General features: G+C 36.1%; 1 protein-coding gene across 1 annotated transcript in view; it reads left to right on the top strand.

Moving 5' to 3' along the window:
* The window catches only part of LOC111045768 (adenylate cyclase type 2), a 325,456-nt gene that overhangs the window by 110,491 nt on the left and 196,965 nt on the right, over nt 1-18,000 (top strand). Inside the window, exons 4-5 of the mRNA XM_039429390.1 lie at nt 8,048-8,180; nt 11,089-11,418. Of these exons, the coding sequence (XP_039285324.1) occupies nt 8,055-8,180; nt 11,089-11,418 (456 nt within the window). The 5' untranslated portion in view covers nt 8,048-8,054. The remainder of the gene's footprint in view (nt 1-8,047; nt 8,181-11,088; nt 11,419-18,000) is intronic.

The following is an 18,000-nucleotide window of genomic DNA, read 5'->3' as shown; positions in this document are numbered from 1 at the left end:
GATGATGAAAAAGTCTATGAGATCTGGAATTTTTCCTATGTCTGTTGGCCAGTATGTTGGGTTTCCAGTTGATATTGCTTCACATTTGAATTGCTTAATTGCACTAAACAGTTCTCGACCCTTTGTAGTGGTTATCCTGGAGCCCCAATGGGTATTTTTAGCATTGAAGTCTCCTCCTACGATGAACCTTCTTCCAAGATGTTTGAAGAATTCTACGTAGTCTCGATGTTTTAGTGCATGTCTTGGAGGGCTATATATTGCTGCTAATGACACTTTGCATCCTTTGAGCTCCAGTGATACAACAGAAGCTTGAATTCCATCTGTTTGGTATTCCTTTTCTTCAGTGTGTTGTATTGTTTCTCTCACGATCACTGCACTACCTCCCCTTGCTGAATTATTTGGATGTGTAGTATGGTATGTTCTATAGCCTCTGAGTTTGAGATAGGATTGGTTTGTCATGTGTGTTTCTGAAATAAGGCAGATGTCTATTTTGTCGTTATGGAGTACTAATTCTAGTTCTTGCTTCTTCTGGAGAATGCCATTGGCATTCCATGCCATAATTTTCAGTGTGTGGTTCATTGCTTCCTTCTGCTCCCAGCCGGGTTGGTGCTGCTTTCCAGTTTCTGTAACCTTTTTTCAAAGGAGGATAATAGTGCTTCTTGCTTTTCCAGCTTGGTTAGTATCAGCTGTAAAGTTTGTAGCACTCCGTCCTCTTCATTATTTTTGTTCATCTTCTTATCGAGACCTTTTTTTGTAGTATCAGCATATGATAAGGGTTTATCGAATGCTGACAATCTCGTAGTTTCTATTTCGGTGGAAGAAACAGGTATGCGTTGAGTTGAATGCTCCTTGCGCGAATCCACTTGCTTGATTGGTCCTGAATGGGGCTTCATATTTTTGCTTCGTATCTTCTGCAGTTCGACAGCAACACTGCACCCACGATAGCTTGCTGGATGATTTTCACCACAATGAATACATTTCGGCTTTTCTCCAGCTGCCTTTGTGCAATCCTTCGAGCTGTGTTTACCAGCACATTTGACACAACGAAACTCTTTAAAGCAATATTTTTGGGTGTGTCCATAAGCTTGGCATCTTTTGCATTGAGCAATGAGATTTGATTTCTTCATTGCCTCTATTTCTACCTTGCATCCCATTATGTTGGTGATTTTGTAAATTTTATTTACATCTTCTCCTGCTTCAAACTCAAGCATGAACATATCTAGGGCTCTTTAGTTCTCCATTTAAGCTTTATGCTTGCGTTCAGAATTTTGAACCCTTTATCTTTGAGGTCCTCCACAATATTCTCTGCTTCACATGAGTGATGTAGCTTCTTAGCCATAACTCTGATTGGCCTTGATTGCTTGTTCTCATAAGAATGCCAAGTAAACTTCTCTTTATTCAACTCCTTTGTGAGCAATCTATAATCCTCCTCATTTACTAAGTTATTTTGAAACTGTCCACTCCAAGTAGTTTCACACTGAAATTACGACTTGGCAGTAGCTTAACTAACTTTTCATGGAAGTTATTGTATGATTTAATGCCATCCACTATTACTGGTGGTAATGGAGGACTCTTTTTACTTTGTGTGCTGTACTGACTCACCCTTATTGGTTGTTTTTCCTTCTGATGGAGGGGTAAGCGAAGTATTCAGCTTCCTCTTCTTAGATCTCCCATTTTTCACTCTCACCCATTCCGTCTCCTTGGCAAGTTCCTCCTCATCTGTGCAGTAATCTGTACTACGCGATGTATTAGCTGTAGCAGATTTTTCACTCTTGAGTTGATTTTTCCTCATTGGAGTTGATTGATGTTGATCAGAATTACTACTCTTAACAACTTTCAAATTGTTGGAAGATGCAGGGACCGAGTTGACGTTACAGCTCTCCAACTGACACAGCTTAATTTGAAGATCTTCTAGTTTCTTTTCAATCATGTTGTTTTTTCTTTCTGCTGCCCGCATCCTATTATCAGCTTCTTTCCATGCATTATACAGTATTTGCTCTGCAGGAGTTTTAAGCTGGTCTGGTTGAATGAATTTTACTGGAGATGAATCTCCTTCATTTATGGTGATTGTTGGTGGTGGTGATGAATTGCAGCTATCTTCAACTTCTTCAAATTCTGGAACTAAGAAAGTCGAAGGCTTAACTAGTTTCCATTCTTTTCCATTCATTCTGATTGATATTATAATTATTACGACGGCTCAGCAGTTCTTTTTCGCCAGTTCGATTTCGCGAGGTGACCGACCGCGGCAGACGACGCGAACGCACGGACGCGAGCGCGCACACGCGTACTACTTCCACTCACAGCCGGCTCTATTTTTCTAGCGTAAGCAAATCTATTGTTCTATTAAATATATAGAACGACACTAAACTACACTAAACGACACTACTATAACTATGTATACTATTGCTGAAATATAGGGTGATTCTAAAAGAGCGCCGGTTTTAATATATCAAATTAAGAGGTTAATTTAAACGAAAAATTGAAAATAAATACATCAACATGTTCATCTCACCTTCCGATTTCATGTATGAAAAATTATGTCATGAATGTGTCCTCCTCTACTGCGCTGGCACGCATCAACTCTGTCCATGAAATTCCCTATTACTGCACGACAAGTTTCCACTTCCATTTCGCCGATAACCCGTCGAATTTCCTCCTTCAAGTCATTGATGTTTCGGGGTTTATTAGCATACACCAATGACTTCAGATGACCCCAAGATAAAAGTCACAAGGCGTCAAGTCACACGACCTGGTGGCCAATGATGATCGGAATTACGAGAAATGACGCGATCCTGAAACCGTTCATTGAGCAACACAATTGTTTCGCGGGCAGCGTGGCATGTGGCACCATCCTGCTGAAACCACAACTCGTCAATGTCTATTCCATCCAAATGAGGCCATAAAAACTCCCTAATCATCGAACGGTATCGGTCTCCATTCACTGTCACTGCTTTACCTTCCTGGTCTTCGAAAAAATAAGGGCCGATGACGCCACCTGACCAAAAGCCGCACCAAACTGTCACTCGCTGTGCATGCATTTCTCTTTCTGAAATGATGCGAGGGTTTTCTGAACCCCAAATACGGCAGTTCTGTTTAATTATGAAACCGTTCAAGTGGAAGTGCGCTTCATCACTGAAGATGATTTTGTTTGCGAAGCTGTCATCCTCCTGCAGTTTTCCCAATACCCAGTCGACAAACTGTCGTCTTTTCTGGTGATCTGTCACTTTCAAATGTTGCGTCAACTGTATTTTGTAGGGGTGACATTGGAGATCGTACCGAAGAATTCTCCGTACAGAAGAACATTTCAATCTCAATTGCTGAGCACGGCGACGAATTGATTTCGCTGGGCTAACAGCAACACTGTCACGAACTAACGCAATGTTCTGCTCAGTTCGGACAGAACGACGACGTCCAGGACTTTTAAGGTCGACTGTTGAGCCCGTCTCAAAGAACTTTTTCATGAGTCTGCGAACTGTTGATTCATTCGGTGCTTCATTTCGTCCTAGAGTACCGCGAAGTAGCCTGACAGTAGCCGCATAACTCTCTCCATTCTGATAGAACGTTTTGACGATTAACACTCGTTGCGCACAAGTAAACTTCTCCATGGTTAGACACAGACTGCAAGATCTAAAGAAATACGATCAGAATTGACAATCGGAATGTTACCAGAAATAGAATCGAGGTCACGCATTGTTGCCAACCGATAAACGAAAATTTACCAGCCGTTTAAAAACCGGCGCTCTATTTGAATGACCCTATACTATTAAACACTCTCTACATGTTACCGCTTCGGTGTCTAACCGCTGACTGATTACACCGCATGAAAACATCATTCTTGATGACGAGGTTTTACTATTTATTTATTTTATTGTTCATTCATTCATTCATTATTATCCATTATTTTATTCAAATAATTGAGAATCAGGCGAAACAAAGGTACATTGATACCTATTTTCTCGTTACTTATTGTTCAACAAAACAGAAAAAGCAGATCCAACCAAACCTCCTACAGATCCAAATGATTATTTGACGTTTTAAATTGAATTTCCTTTAAACAGGATAAATGTCGAAGCTGCATAGAGATTGTGATCATTGGCGGATGCGGAGTGCTACTGACAATGGATACTTGTTTGCAATTGAGAAACTACTTGCTTGATAGCTGGGGCTCCATGTCACTCTATCATCATCCGTTTAGCATTATGTTGACGATAACGTTGAACTCACTACCAACCTTCATCTAGTAGATAGGAGGATCTAATTGAGATAATTTTCTATTTGTGATATTTTGATAGGGGGTATATTGATATAACTGACATCATGCATACTGTACTCTGTTGAGTGTGGAACTGTCTATATTGTGATGATTTAGGAGATGAATTAGGCTCACTAGACTATGACCCACTTATCTGAGAGTTCCTGATTTGATCGAAGAATAAATTAGTATTATCAATTCAATATATCTGAGTGTGTCCGAAATTGAGAATATGACTTGGGAATCTGGGAACATAAAATTATGTAGTTTCTACTGATATTGATGATTTATACTCTTGTATCTCAAGAACAAAAACGGAGAAGTGATGGATATGAGAAGTTGGTTGAAAAATGATCTTTATAAAGTGATGTTGACCAGAGAATATATTGGCTTGTAAGCTACTGAAAATATTATAGAAAACTAAGAAAGATGACATTAATGAATTGATTAAGTTCTAATCGGTCTGAAGTTTCGCAGAAACAGAGTGATAGTTTTTTGAAACAACTGATATATTTTTAGATTGGATTGTATCGAATTTGAATCAAAAGATACTTTTTCCAGTCGCGAAGAATATCATACTGATATCATCATCTATCTCATACTTGGCATTTAGCAAGTCCCAGAGGCGTAGGGCTTTATATCATTAAGGGCTGAAGGTATAATAGTTATCAGAGTTATGATTAATCAGAATTATACTTCAATTCATGAACGTTATTACCATAATTTTAACTATTGAATATCAATAAAAATGAATACAGCTCATGATGTTCACGATTAGCTATGCACATCATAACAATGAGCTCTGTTTATTTTTTAGAGTGAGGTTTCATTGACGTCATGCAAATAGTATTATCCCTTTCAACGATATCTTTTGAATGGTGATATTCATGATGGACCAGAATCGATAACGCTAATGAATATTTCAACGGATTTCCTCATGCTGATTAGGATGTATGAGCAACAACAGGTGATCGGAAAGACGATTCTGGTTGCTGTACATGGAAAATAGACTTGAAAATCAAATTTAATCTGAGACCGATTTTAATTTTGATGAAAAGCAAACATTCACCAACGTCATCAAGTCAATGAACATATAGGTGCGTACAGATATACGCGCCGCGAACATGAGCAATTCACTCTTAATCAGCTGACTATATCTGTATTTTTACAGAAAAGGTTAGATACAGATATAAAAAGCTAGGCATCAGCTGATTGAAAGTGAATTGCTCATGTTCGCGGTGCGTATATCTGTACGCACCTTCAGGGGAACATTTTTTTCTCACTAATATATCTCTGATCACTAATAAATCACATTGTCATAAATTCTATAATCCTTGTTCTCACCATGAACAGATATTCAAATTATTCTAGAGATAATTTATTGAAATCGAATGATGTATGCTATCACTTGCTACCTTCAATAAACGAAATAATTGGTGAATACAAATGGAGAATCAAAACCTTCAGCTACAATATTCATCCCCTTCTCAAAACAAAATTTCTCCAAAAACACAGTCGATTTCCGTGATGAGAGAAGGCAATGAACTGTTCTGGAAATGACTCTACTCCAAATGAGACTTCATGCGAGTTGATGCGAAGTTGAGCGTTCGCCTCACGTTACGGTCCAAATTAGTTGGTTGTTTATAAAGCTGACTTCAAATAGGGTGTGCTTTACACGCTCCAATATGTTCGCTTTGTGTACATTCTGTGTTCTGGGCCAGCAGCATCCTACAGCTACCAATAGAATTATCCAAACATAAATAGAATCATGTATGCTCTATGTTTTTCTGTGTTCACGTAACACGATTTGGGATTCGAGATTCAACGGATTTAGGCTACATGTTTATCATTTCAATGATACAGGATATCTGATATTGTGAATGAAATCTGAACGGGTGTCAAACATTTATTCATCAGACTTTTTCCATTCTATCATGATTGAATATCGGGGGACCGAGCTTTGCTCTGGAGAGTAAAAGAATAGAAAATTTGTAACCAAGGATTGAATTTATAGTTTATATTTTTATTTATTCATTTTATCAGTCGTTCAATTATTTTTACAGTTATATGAGGAGGCACAACAGGCTTATGCCCAGAACTGTCCCTTTTCAAATTTATACTACAGTCCAAAACAAAATCTAGGTTAAGCTACTATCACTCATCAAAATAACAATTCATTCACACTTCAAAAAACAAACACATCATCAATTACAAATAGATATACTATGAATCCGATTTGGAATGATGTACTATGTTTGCTACAATATTTGTTGATATACTATGTACTATTCTACACCAACAGCATATAGTTACTATTTTGGACTTTCTGACGTAAACATATTTTCTAAAAAAAAAGAGAAATAGGCCTAAGCGAAAATGAGTTTCTCTTGCTGAATTTTTCTTCTGGTGAGATCAGCTGGATGATCCCACACATGCACTCGTTCACACTCTTCTATTACGGTATCGACAGACGGCAAAATTTCCAGCTGTTTTTCCAAGGACGTATTTATCCTTTTAATGTCCTTCAGTGAGTTATCCCAGACTTGAGACCTAGAGCTATCGAACCTTCATATAATGAACCTACTTAGTTCTAAATTTCGTGAGAATCGTTGGAGCCGTTTTCGAGACTCGGTCACATACAGATATATGATATCCTATTATATTAAGCGAGCAATTTCTGTATATATCTGGTTATTTTCATATCTGGCTATTTTTATATCTGGTTATTTATGTTTTACGGATCTCGAAAACTGCTCCAACGATTTTCACCAAATTTGGAGCATAGTGGGTTTATGATATAAAGATTCGTTTGCACTAGGTCTCATTCTTTAGAAAACTTGCTGAACGACATTAAAAGGATAATTCATCCTTGGAAAACAGATGACAATTTCGTCGTCTTTTGATAACAGAAGATGCGTGTGCCTGTGTGGGAGAGAGACAGAATCATTTCCAGCTGTGTAATCATAATGAATCAGCGAGAAATTTTATCTAGCTAGACAATTTCTAATCGATTTGATCAACATAATCTGATTTGTTGACACGACATGATAATCCTCCTAAACTAGAGTATATCATAATTTTCAAAGTTGATCATTATTTGACAATTTCAAGTGATTAGTGAGTATTATTTTGTTATTCAATCTGGTTTGTATATAATCTTAATTTTAATTTTTTTGTTTTCAAATGTTTGAACAGAAAATTTAACCTGAATTCAGGTGTATGGAACATAGCCTACCTTCTGGACTATTCATAGGGTATAAATCAGAATTCGGGGTAAAACAGTTTTGGGCTGTGCCTGTTAGTACTTCCCCAATCATTTTAAAGAATTGTGTTCGGTTTATCAAAAGTCAATAAATAAATAACGAGGGAAGCTCGGTGCCCTGATATTATAAACATAAAAACATCTAAAAATCTGAACATCTCAACAGAAATCTCTCTTTATTAGTATAGGATGTGTTGAGATGAATAATGTAGAGTGGAGGATGATGATACGGTGTAGATCATCTGACCGTTCTAGTTTTATCATGAACTAGTATTAGAGAATAGGAGTCAAACATTGATCCATCAGAATTCTATCATGAATTCCCATGTTGGATGTATGTGATAATAGAGTAAAGTGTGTTAATACTCCCTACATAATCTAACCGTTCTCTTTTATCATGATCTGGTACAGAGATTTAGGTTGTACGGCTTATATAGGCTTATTATCTCGATTCCTTTGAACGTTGTTATTAAATCTGACTCCAATCCAAATTGGCCGAATTAACACAAATGAATGGTGTTTATGTTTTGCAGATCCGTAATGGAGTTGGAGCAGCTTTACAAGCGATACTGTGTCAGACTGAAACACTCGCTGTATGTCGCCTGCCTTGTTGTCGCCACAATAACCTGCGCTTTTGTGTTACTGGCACTCTGCATATTTTCCAAGGTGAATATACCACTATCAATATTATGGATTTGATTATTTGGGTTCATTTTTGGTGTCGATTAGAGAGTGATCAGCTGTTCAACTAACGATAATTATCGAGGAATCAAGAATAAAAGGTAGTGTTCACGCGCATCGATTTTTTTATTTCATTTTATCATTCTAATTTTTACAAAAAACACTGAATGGGAGAGACAAACTGGAGCTGCGTTTACACCAAAATCCATATAGATTTTGTTAGATTGAACATAACTCATAATACACATGATGATCATATGTGTTTGTCAAGTTTTGTTCAATCTAACAAAATCTAAATGGATTAAGTTATTAACATTTTGTTAATAACTTTGGTGTAAACGCGGCTTTCCGTATATAACAAAATCCATATAGATTTTGTTAGATTGAACATAACTCATCATACACATGATGATCATATGTATTTGTCAAGTTTCGTTCAATCTAACAAAATCTATATGGGTTAAGTTATTAACATTTTGTTAATAACTTTGGTGTAAACGCGGCTTTAGGATACTCCTTGTACTATTTCTCTCCCAAATTTAGATAATAATTTGAGAGTCCGAAATGAGGTTATGATTCCACTATTCAGAAGTTTAGTTCTTTTTCACACAAGAACAACAGAAAATAAGAATTTAGATTCTAGTTTGAAACAGAGCCTAGATTTAATGATCGGATGATTGAATATTACAAATAGGTATGAGAATATTTTTGATATTTTTAATGGTGAAATATTGAAAATATAGTTCTACAACACGGTTCTGTAAAGTATACGATTTGCATGCCATTGCATAAACGGTGATTCTAGAATATTCAGCATGTCGAACAGTATTGGAACTGTAGAAGGAATTTATCTTTTTCTCATCAAGAAGGTAAATATACTATGAGTCACAGAAGACATCGATGGGACTTGTAGATTACTTGAATTCTATAGAAAGGCTTGCAAAGCTGTTAAAAAAAACATTGAATAGAAAAGAATCATAGATTTTCTGAGCTTCAGTGACGTCACACAATCTGCCGTTTTGAAGTTTGTTACTACGCATCTATTCGTGAACAGTCACTTGTATTATGGATTCCTTGGTGATCTTGTAGCGTTTTGACAGTCACACTAGGCCCAGTTGGACAAAAGCCTGTTCAGTTTTAATAATGATCAAATTCAGAGAAAGTTTCTCTGGAAAGAAGGCTTCTATGATTGATTCTTGTGGTATTTAATAGGGATTGCAAGTAAACAAACTTTTGTGCCACTGGATGATGAAGATTGTCCCCCTTAACCAAGGTATTCAAGCCATTGATATAAAGTTTTCTATCAATGATTATAGAGAACTATGTATATATCAATGATTCAGGCTCAAAACGATTCAACGGAGATTGTTCAGATATTGGTTGAATCAGGTATGAAATACATTGTGATCAATCCGACCATATCTCAGTTCAAATTCCTAGATTAGCATCAATCATGGAAGGTGCATTTGGGCATAAAACTACAAGATAACCAAACTACCTTGCCCTGAACTATCTCTTTCCGCCTTCACTGCTTCTACTATTCTATTGATGATCATGACTCTTCAATCCAGATTCATATTTTGAATGAGCTACGTTCCCTTACGTAGTAAGAAGCAAGCACTCCTAGCAAAACGCTATTATGAGAAGACGGCGAAATTTACCATTTCACAACCGAGCCCGTCAAAGAAACTTAGCAGATGCTGCTCTCCCACCGGTCTCAATGTATACGGGCATTTCTCTTTGACTTCACAAGTGCTGAAAGGAAGAGGTTCCTACAAATGGGGGAATTCACCAACGAAGCACTGGCCTATCTAACTCGAATTCCGCTCTCTGAATGAAATAATTTAGCAAGAGAAGAGTATTTCCACAGATCAAGTGTAGGGTCATTCCTCACAATAATATAACCCTTTCAATACTGGAGGGAATTCTCACTGTGTAAATAATCTTCTTGTTGAAAACAATATTGGGGTTTTATTCTCATAGCTGAATTCGATATTGGATGGTCACTTGGTTTTCATTAAATCTAGTCCTGATAGGCAAAGAAACTTTACTCCTGGACATCTATGATAGCTTTTCACCCTCCTTTGTTCCTCCATATAATCAAAGAATCTCTACACCTGGTCATCTGATAGCTCTCTACTCTTGAATCAATAAAAACAATATAAAACTTCTAGTACCCTCTTATTGAAACATTTTTAAAACTTTTAAAACATTCAAAGGACTAGTTTCAACCTACTTTGGCTATTTTCAAGTTGAAAGGGACTTTTCATACTGGATTGGTCGGACTGAATGGAAATATTCCCATTTGAACTTATGGTGATTATATTCTCTCTGTATAGTCACATATAGAAGAATAAAACTCATTATTCGTTGACGGCGCCATTGTTATTCATTTATGGTGCCGGTCACTGAGTCTGATACTGTTATTTGTTTGAATAAGCCTTAAAACTAACAGGAATGGAATGGTATAGCCTACGAATTTTTTAAGTAGGGTTAGTCAATTTATGACTTATAAAATTATATCATATTTTATAGAATCATAAAGCTATATTTAAATAACTCAATATTATTCGTTACAAGTGATAATTGAGTGGAATATATCTAATCAATAAATTGATTCAAGCAAACTTAATTCAAAATTTATAGTTTTTATGTTTATTTTGGACTAAATTTGAAAAAATTGTACATGTGAGATTCTAACCTTATCTTGGACTTTGTCACCTGTAAATTTGGAAGAAAAATAGAAAAATGACTACCTTATTATTTTATCTACTAATGTTATCACATTAGTGTCATTTTCATTCTAAAAATATTAAATATCATATTCCTGATCATCATTATAGAATGTTCATGTACAGAATATATGATCTTAATGACTATGAATTGATTGCAGAATATCTGGGAGCGAGTGGAAGCAGTCCTGGTGTTGGCATGTATGACCATATGCCTGGGAACAGTGCTAGGTGTGAGCCAATGTCTACAGGGGGAGTACGCCTCCCTGGCTGGGGCCACAGTGTCAGCCATAGCCCTCGGGGGCGGGTCCCTCGTGCTGGGGGGGCCAGCCGTGCCCCTGCCACTGTTTGCCCTCTTGGTGGCAATTCACACTATGCTTCCGGTTTCGAGGTTCGTCTCCTGCTCGCTGTGTGCTGTCATGAGTGGCGCTCATTTTGTGCTGGCTGTCTTCTACAGGAGACATATCGTCGACCATAACTTCTATTCGCAGGTCAGAATTTATATCATCAATGCATTTATATGAATTAAATATGTAATCTATATATATAAAACCGAAATGGCACTCACTCACTGACTGACTGACTGACTGACTCACTCACTCACTAACTCACTCGCAGAACTAAAAATCTACCGGACCAAAAACTTTCAAATTTGGTAGGTATGTTCAGTTGGCCCTTTAGAGGCGCACTAAGAAATCTTTTGGCGATATTTCAAATATAAGGGTGGTTTTTGAGGGTTTAAAGTTCGTCTTTTAGCATGTATATTATTCTTCTTATTCCAATATCTTAAAATTATAATTGAAATGCTCATACCATATGTTAATATAGAACTATGATCTAGAGAGAGTACCTCTTCGAAACAGTTCTGGTAACTAAATTAGAAATTTTGTCAGGTTGGCATTAAGTTGAGTTGACTTTGTTAGGTTGGCACCAAGTTGAGGATTGAAATGCATTTATCCAGGACCTCCTAAATACCTATTTAAGAGGTCCTGATTCATCGCGGAAGAATCGATTGGGTACTGCTACTTCAATCAGAGCTATTCCTGGGAATATTAAATTACTAACTGTCAGGCTCGCTTCGCCCGCAATATCCGTTTAGCCAGACGTTTAGTCTGGTCCTCCGACTGGATCGTCCTAACATATTATGATAAAAATATGACATAAAATTTCAAATTTGGTAGGTGTGTTCAGTTGGCCCTTTAGAGGCGCAATAAGAACGGACTTTTGAAAATTTCCAAAGATACGCACAAAATCTGCGTTTTTCCAGCGTTTTTTTGCGCTTTATCGAAAACAAATGAACAGAATTCAAATTTACTACAAAAGCTCAGCTGGGGTGTAATAATGTTGTGTTAGAAGGAATTTGAAATAACGCCAAAGATACGCCCAAAATTAGCGTTTTCTCGCTTTTTTCAGATTTATCGAGAACAAATGAACAGGAATTGTTCAAATTCAGTACAGGAGCTAAGCTAGGGTGTAGTAATGTTGTGTCAGAAGGAATTTGAAATAACGCCAAAGATACGCCAAAAATCAGAGTTTTTCCAGCGTTTTTTTGCGCTTTCTCAGCTTTATCGAGAACAAAAGAACAGAAAATGTTCAAATTTAGTACAGAAGCTCAGCTGGGGTGTAATAATGTTGTGTTAGGAGGAATTCGAAATAACCCCAAAGATACGCCCAAAATTATCGGTTTTCGGTGATTGAATCGAGCGAGGAAGTACTTTGACTTTCTGATGGAATGAAGCATGCCCAAATGAAAAATGCAGGCGAGCGAAGCGAGCCCGTTGATCCCATTTTTGGACGATCCAGTCGGGGGACCAGGGGGTGGAACCCCCTGGCTAGACGGATATGGCGAGCGAAGCGAGCCTGACGGCTAGTAATAAATGCAGGAAAAATCGTCATCAATTGCGTCTAGCGAAAAAAAATCAATGATAAATTTCGGTGTTCTTGTTGAGGAGGTAATGTTTTGGTAGATATCCATATTGGATGGAAACGATTTGATATTATCGAAACTTACTCATTTATTGAATCAATAATTTCGGTTTTTTTACCATAATTTGATTCGTATAATTTGATCTGTATCTAGGTTTGTATGTTTATGGACTCAAAATTTAATTCGAATTGTTAAAGAGAAGTAGAATAACCCACTTTTTGAACATATTTCCATCAAAACTCGGGAAGGAAACAGTTTTGGGCTCGGCCTTTTGGTCATCTTCCGATCATTTATATGATTTGAGTATAATGCTATTCATAATCAATCTCTAGTAAAATGAAAGCTTGAATTGAATAAAAAGACAAAGACTGGCGAGTCTGTCGAACGCCATCTTGTGACGTCTCTGTTATATGCACTGGAGGAGACTGTCTAGCTGAGCCAATGGCAGGCGTTTATGCCCTTGACCAATAGCAGTATTCGCCTACTAGTACAAATTCTGCTGCTCTTGTATTTAGTTCCAGTTTATCAGAGATTGACAATGGTGTAACAACCGTAACCGGTCTTTCTAACTTTCAATAAAATCTTTGACAATGTCTTAGTCTTTCTATTCAATATGAATGATTATCACAAATCCAACTTTCAACTACACAGAAATTGAAAGCTTAAACATTGAGCAGAAGAATACGAAAATGGGTGAAGCCCTGCAAATGGTAATTAGCTCTTGACCAATGAAGGTTGATCTCTACTGTTATTGGTCGAGACTAGACATGTCTGAGTATTCCAAATAAATACTGGATGTCGGGGGACCGAGCTTTGCTCTCGAGTGTAAAAGCATAGAAAATTTGTAACGGAAGATTGAATTTATAGTTTATATTTATTTATTCATTCTCTCAGTCGTACAATTACTTTTACAGTTATATGAGGCACAACAGGCTTATGCCGAAAACTGTTCCTTTTCAAAATTAATGTATACTACAGTCCAAATCAAGATCTAGGTTAAGCTACTATCACTCATCAAAATAAGAATTTATTCACACTTCAAGAAACGAACACATCATCAATTATAAATAGATATACCAATAATTCGATTTAAAACGATATATTTTGTTTGCTACAATATTTGTTAATATACTATGTACTATTCCACACTAACAGCATCTAGTTACTATTCTGGTTTTTCTGGAGTAAACATGTTTTCTAAAAGAAAGATAAATAAACGAAAATAGATTTTTCTTGTTGAATTTATCTTCTCGTGAGATCAGCTGAATGATCCCACAAATGCACTCGTTCACTCACTCCCATTACTGTATCGACAGACGACAAAATATCCAGCTGTTTTTCCAAGGACGTATTTATTCTTTTAATGTCCTTCGGAAAATTATCCTAGGGTTGAAACCTAGTGCAATCGAATTCTCATATCATAGACCTACGTTTTTCCAAATTTCGTGAGAATCGTTAGAGTCGTTTTCGAGATCCGGTTACATACAGATATAAATATGACCATAAAAACATCTAAACATATAAACAGAAATTGATCGATTAATAGTTTAGGATTACCACAAATACAACTTTCAACTACACAAAAATTGAAAGCTTAAACAGAATATGTAAAATGGGTGAAAACCTCCAAATGGTAATTAGCTCTTGACCAATGAAAGTTATTGGTCGAGACTAGTCACGTCGACTATTCCAAATAAATACTGATAAGAATTTATCCCATTTTATTTGCCCATATTTGGGATACTTGGGAGTGTCAAGTCTCGGCTTATGACAGTAGAGCTCAACCTCAACCTTCTAATGATCTACAGCTAATGGTTAATCGTTGGGCTCCACCCGTACTATACATTCTGTGCTCAATGTTCAAGCTTTCAGTTTATAAACGATTTACAATGGTATAAAAACCAAAACCACCACATCGAATTTTGATAAATCAGTGGTTTTGACAATGTCAAACCGATTTCATCTAATACAATAACAAAATTAACTGATCCAAATGAATTGTTCATTTGATGAATATTCTCCAGTACTTAGTACTTCAGAGCTTTTGAAACTTTGGAATGCTGTAATTCTTCATCTGTAATTGCATGTGGTTTCAGCGAAATAATGTGTGGGAGGGGGCTGGTGGAATCTCAAAAGCGTGGAATGTAAAGTCAGGAAGAAGGGGAGAAAGCAAAAACTGATATGAAAAACGATGCAAGGAAAAGAAGGAGGGGGAGAATAGATAATAAGGCAGAAGAACAAGCGCGCAAAACGAGGCTGAGTGTATGAGAAGCGGAAACTCTGCAACTTTCTTCATACTTGATTCCCTGAATAACAATAAATTGCTCGTTGTAAGCTGGCAATTATATGCCTATTCTTTGTTTCTTAATGGGGAAACATTTCCACGCCTATCATTTTCAACTTCCCCGCTCTCATATCGCACAGTTAACGACAAAATGGTTCATTCTCCTCTAAATATTGCTGTAGCTGAAAAAACTTCCCGCTACCCAGTTTGCAGATGGCTGATTTTCAACGGAGAGAAATCCGAAACTGGCTGAATCTTACTGCAAAATTGGTTTCTCAGTTCTCAGTTATATTCTAGGAAATTATTATTTGTGAATGAATTCAATTAATTATCCAACATTCCACTTCAAAGAAAGTTCATAACATGGATTCAAGAATTAATTTCATGAATAAATTAAAGTACAATCTGCACGTTCATGTTAGAGTGAAGTTGCTACAGAGTTTTGTAACGTTTTTGACATAAAAGTTTGAGTATTCCGAGGAAGATTGAACTGACGATGGGGGAAAGTCTCTCACTTTATAAGTTATTCATTATTGAAAGAAATGTTAAAGGCATCAAACTAAGAATAGAATTGACATTAGATATACATCTGTTTATGAATTACCTAGCAGGAACCCGTGCTTCGCAAGGATCTATTTTCAAACTTGATAATCTGAAAACTTGACTTAATGAAATTTTAAAGAACTTAAAATAGGCCTATAACCATCCTTGGTTAATTAAGAATCTAGCCTATGAGCAAAATTTCAAGTTAATTAGTCCAGTGGTTCGGACGTGGTGATGCGTCAAACATAATTTTCCTATCCCATACGTATATAAGCCAACTCTTGATTTTATTATAGATATGGTTAACGACTGCAAGAGATAGGAGTGTGGAACAGAATAGTTGTGAAACTATGATAGCGCCAGAAGTGTCTCAAACACAATACTAGGTACTACATGAACTTTTTGAAAGTGATTAAAAAAAAAAAATGTTAAAACAACAGTACTGAAAGTTGTCAACCTTATCATTCTACCTCCATTTAGAGTTTTGTTTGAGCCGAATGAAATCTTCTATCTTCTATATATATAAAAAATGAATGTCTGTTTGTGTGTTTGTTCCCTATGACTTGACATAACGGCATGAAACTTTGGGAATATGTTGTGTGAATATTGGGGATGGTTTCTGACCAGAAATTTTAATAGGGTGGCTAATAATGATTATTTATTAATCTATTTTACAGACCTATGTTTTCGAAATTGTCGGCCTAGCGGCTACCGAAGAACGGAAAGATGATCATGATTCAAGATCATATTGAGATAATATGATTCAGCATCCAAAGTTACCAGCTGTAATAAACACGCCACCCTATGATAAATTGTGTAGGCTACTGGTATTACAACGGTAGTTTGGAGTTCAAGTGTAGTTGATTGGTACCAGCTGTAGATAATGGCTCCTTAGAAGACCTATACAAATATAATTATCACTCACCTATTATTGAGTAACCGGAAAATGTTGGGAAAAAATTATTCACCTCATGGAAGAGAGTTGTTCATATTGCATTTATTATTACTGAAGAATGTCAGAATAATTCACAATTTTTCTGAATTTAGCTTAGCTTATTTTCATCCTGAAAATCCTAAAATGGAAGATGGAAAGTATATGTAATTCCTGGTGATGATTCATCGTACATCGCATATTTCCTGGACCATCTATTGACAATCAACAACTATGAAAACATTGAACTCATATTTGAAAAACTAATTTATCCTATCTATTTTTCTTTTAATTCAACACTTTACAGTTAGATATTACTACCAATTGATTGAGAAGATTATGTTTTGGGAATAATGAATGCTGCAATACTAAGCACATAGGAAGTTTGTATTTAGATGTGAATGAAAATATTGATTGTCAGATAAATTTCATGATTCACCAAATAAAGTGAAGTGTACATTGACTCTTGGCGGTACAAAGTTCGCCAGGTAAGCTAGTTGTAAATAAAGCTTTATTATTAATAGTCAACACTGAAAAAAGACAGGCTCAATCACCATGAATACTATGAATTCAGTGAAGGACCAGTAAGTCATTAATTTTGATTAGTTTAATCACTTACATTATGGACAGTCAATACATATGACATTTATTAGCTACAAAATAAAAAACTTTGATTGAAGTGACCCGGACTACTACAATATGAATAACCATTTAGATCAAATGAAAGATATTACTCACATCTCTCATCAACTCCTACTTCTTGTTCACAAAATATTAACACAAAAATATGAGTTATATTGAATGAACTCACGGCTAGTAGGCTACTCAAGTTTGTCTTTTTCTGGCCATGCTACAAATGAATATAGGTTTATGTTTGACATCTTGTTTTTGTAATCTTGTTGTCTATTAAGAAATTTTTCAATGTGATTTTTTTTGCAATAAAATTTGAAAAAAAGAATTATCAACAAACTCCTAACCAAAGAAAATATCTGTGCTCTATAGTAATCGGAATGTATGAGACTCATACAACAATGGAACAAACACGTGGCAAGCTAGCGCTTTCGATTCATGGAAAATTAAATTCGATCAGCTGATTGATAAAATTATTTTAAGCTTTCCAATGATTATAACATATGTTAGAATATCATGTGTCAATTATCTCAGTTCCATATGGCATCCACCTTACCATGTTCATAACCTTACTAAATATGATCCTTTTTCATCCTTTGAAACCCTTAGAGGCAAAATATCTCAAAATCCGTTCTTAGTGGGCGTCTAGCATGTTTGAAGAATATTTGTGCAAAGTTTCAAGTGTGTAGGACAATTATTAGTTTGAGCTGTAGTGTGATTTTACATCAAAATTTTCGAAAAATTCCCTCTCCTGGACC

Source organism: Nilaparvata lugens, chromosome 5 (genome assembly GCF_014356525.2).
Source record: "Nilaparvata lugens isolate BPH chromosome 5, ASM1435652v1, whole genome shotgun sequence".
In the NCBI taxonomy this organism is placed as follows: domain Eukaryota; kingdom Metazoa; phylum Arthropoda; class Insecta; order Hemiptera; family Delphacidae; genus Nilaparvata; species Nilaparvata lugens.
The sequence above is the reverse complement of the archived record's forward strand: the minus strand, read 5'-3'. Positions and strand labels throughout refer to the sequence as shown.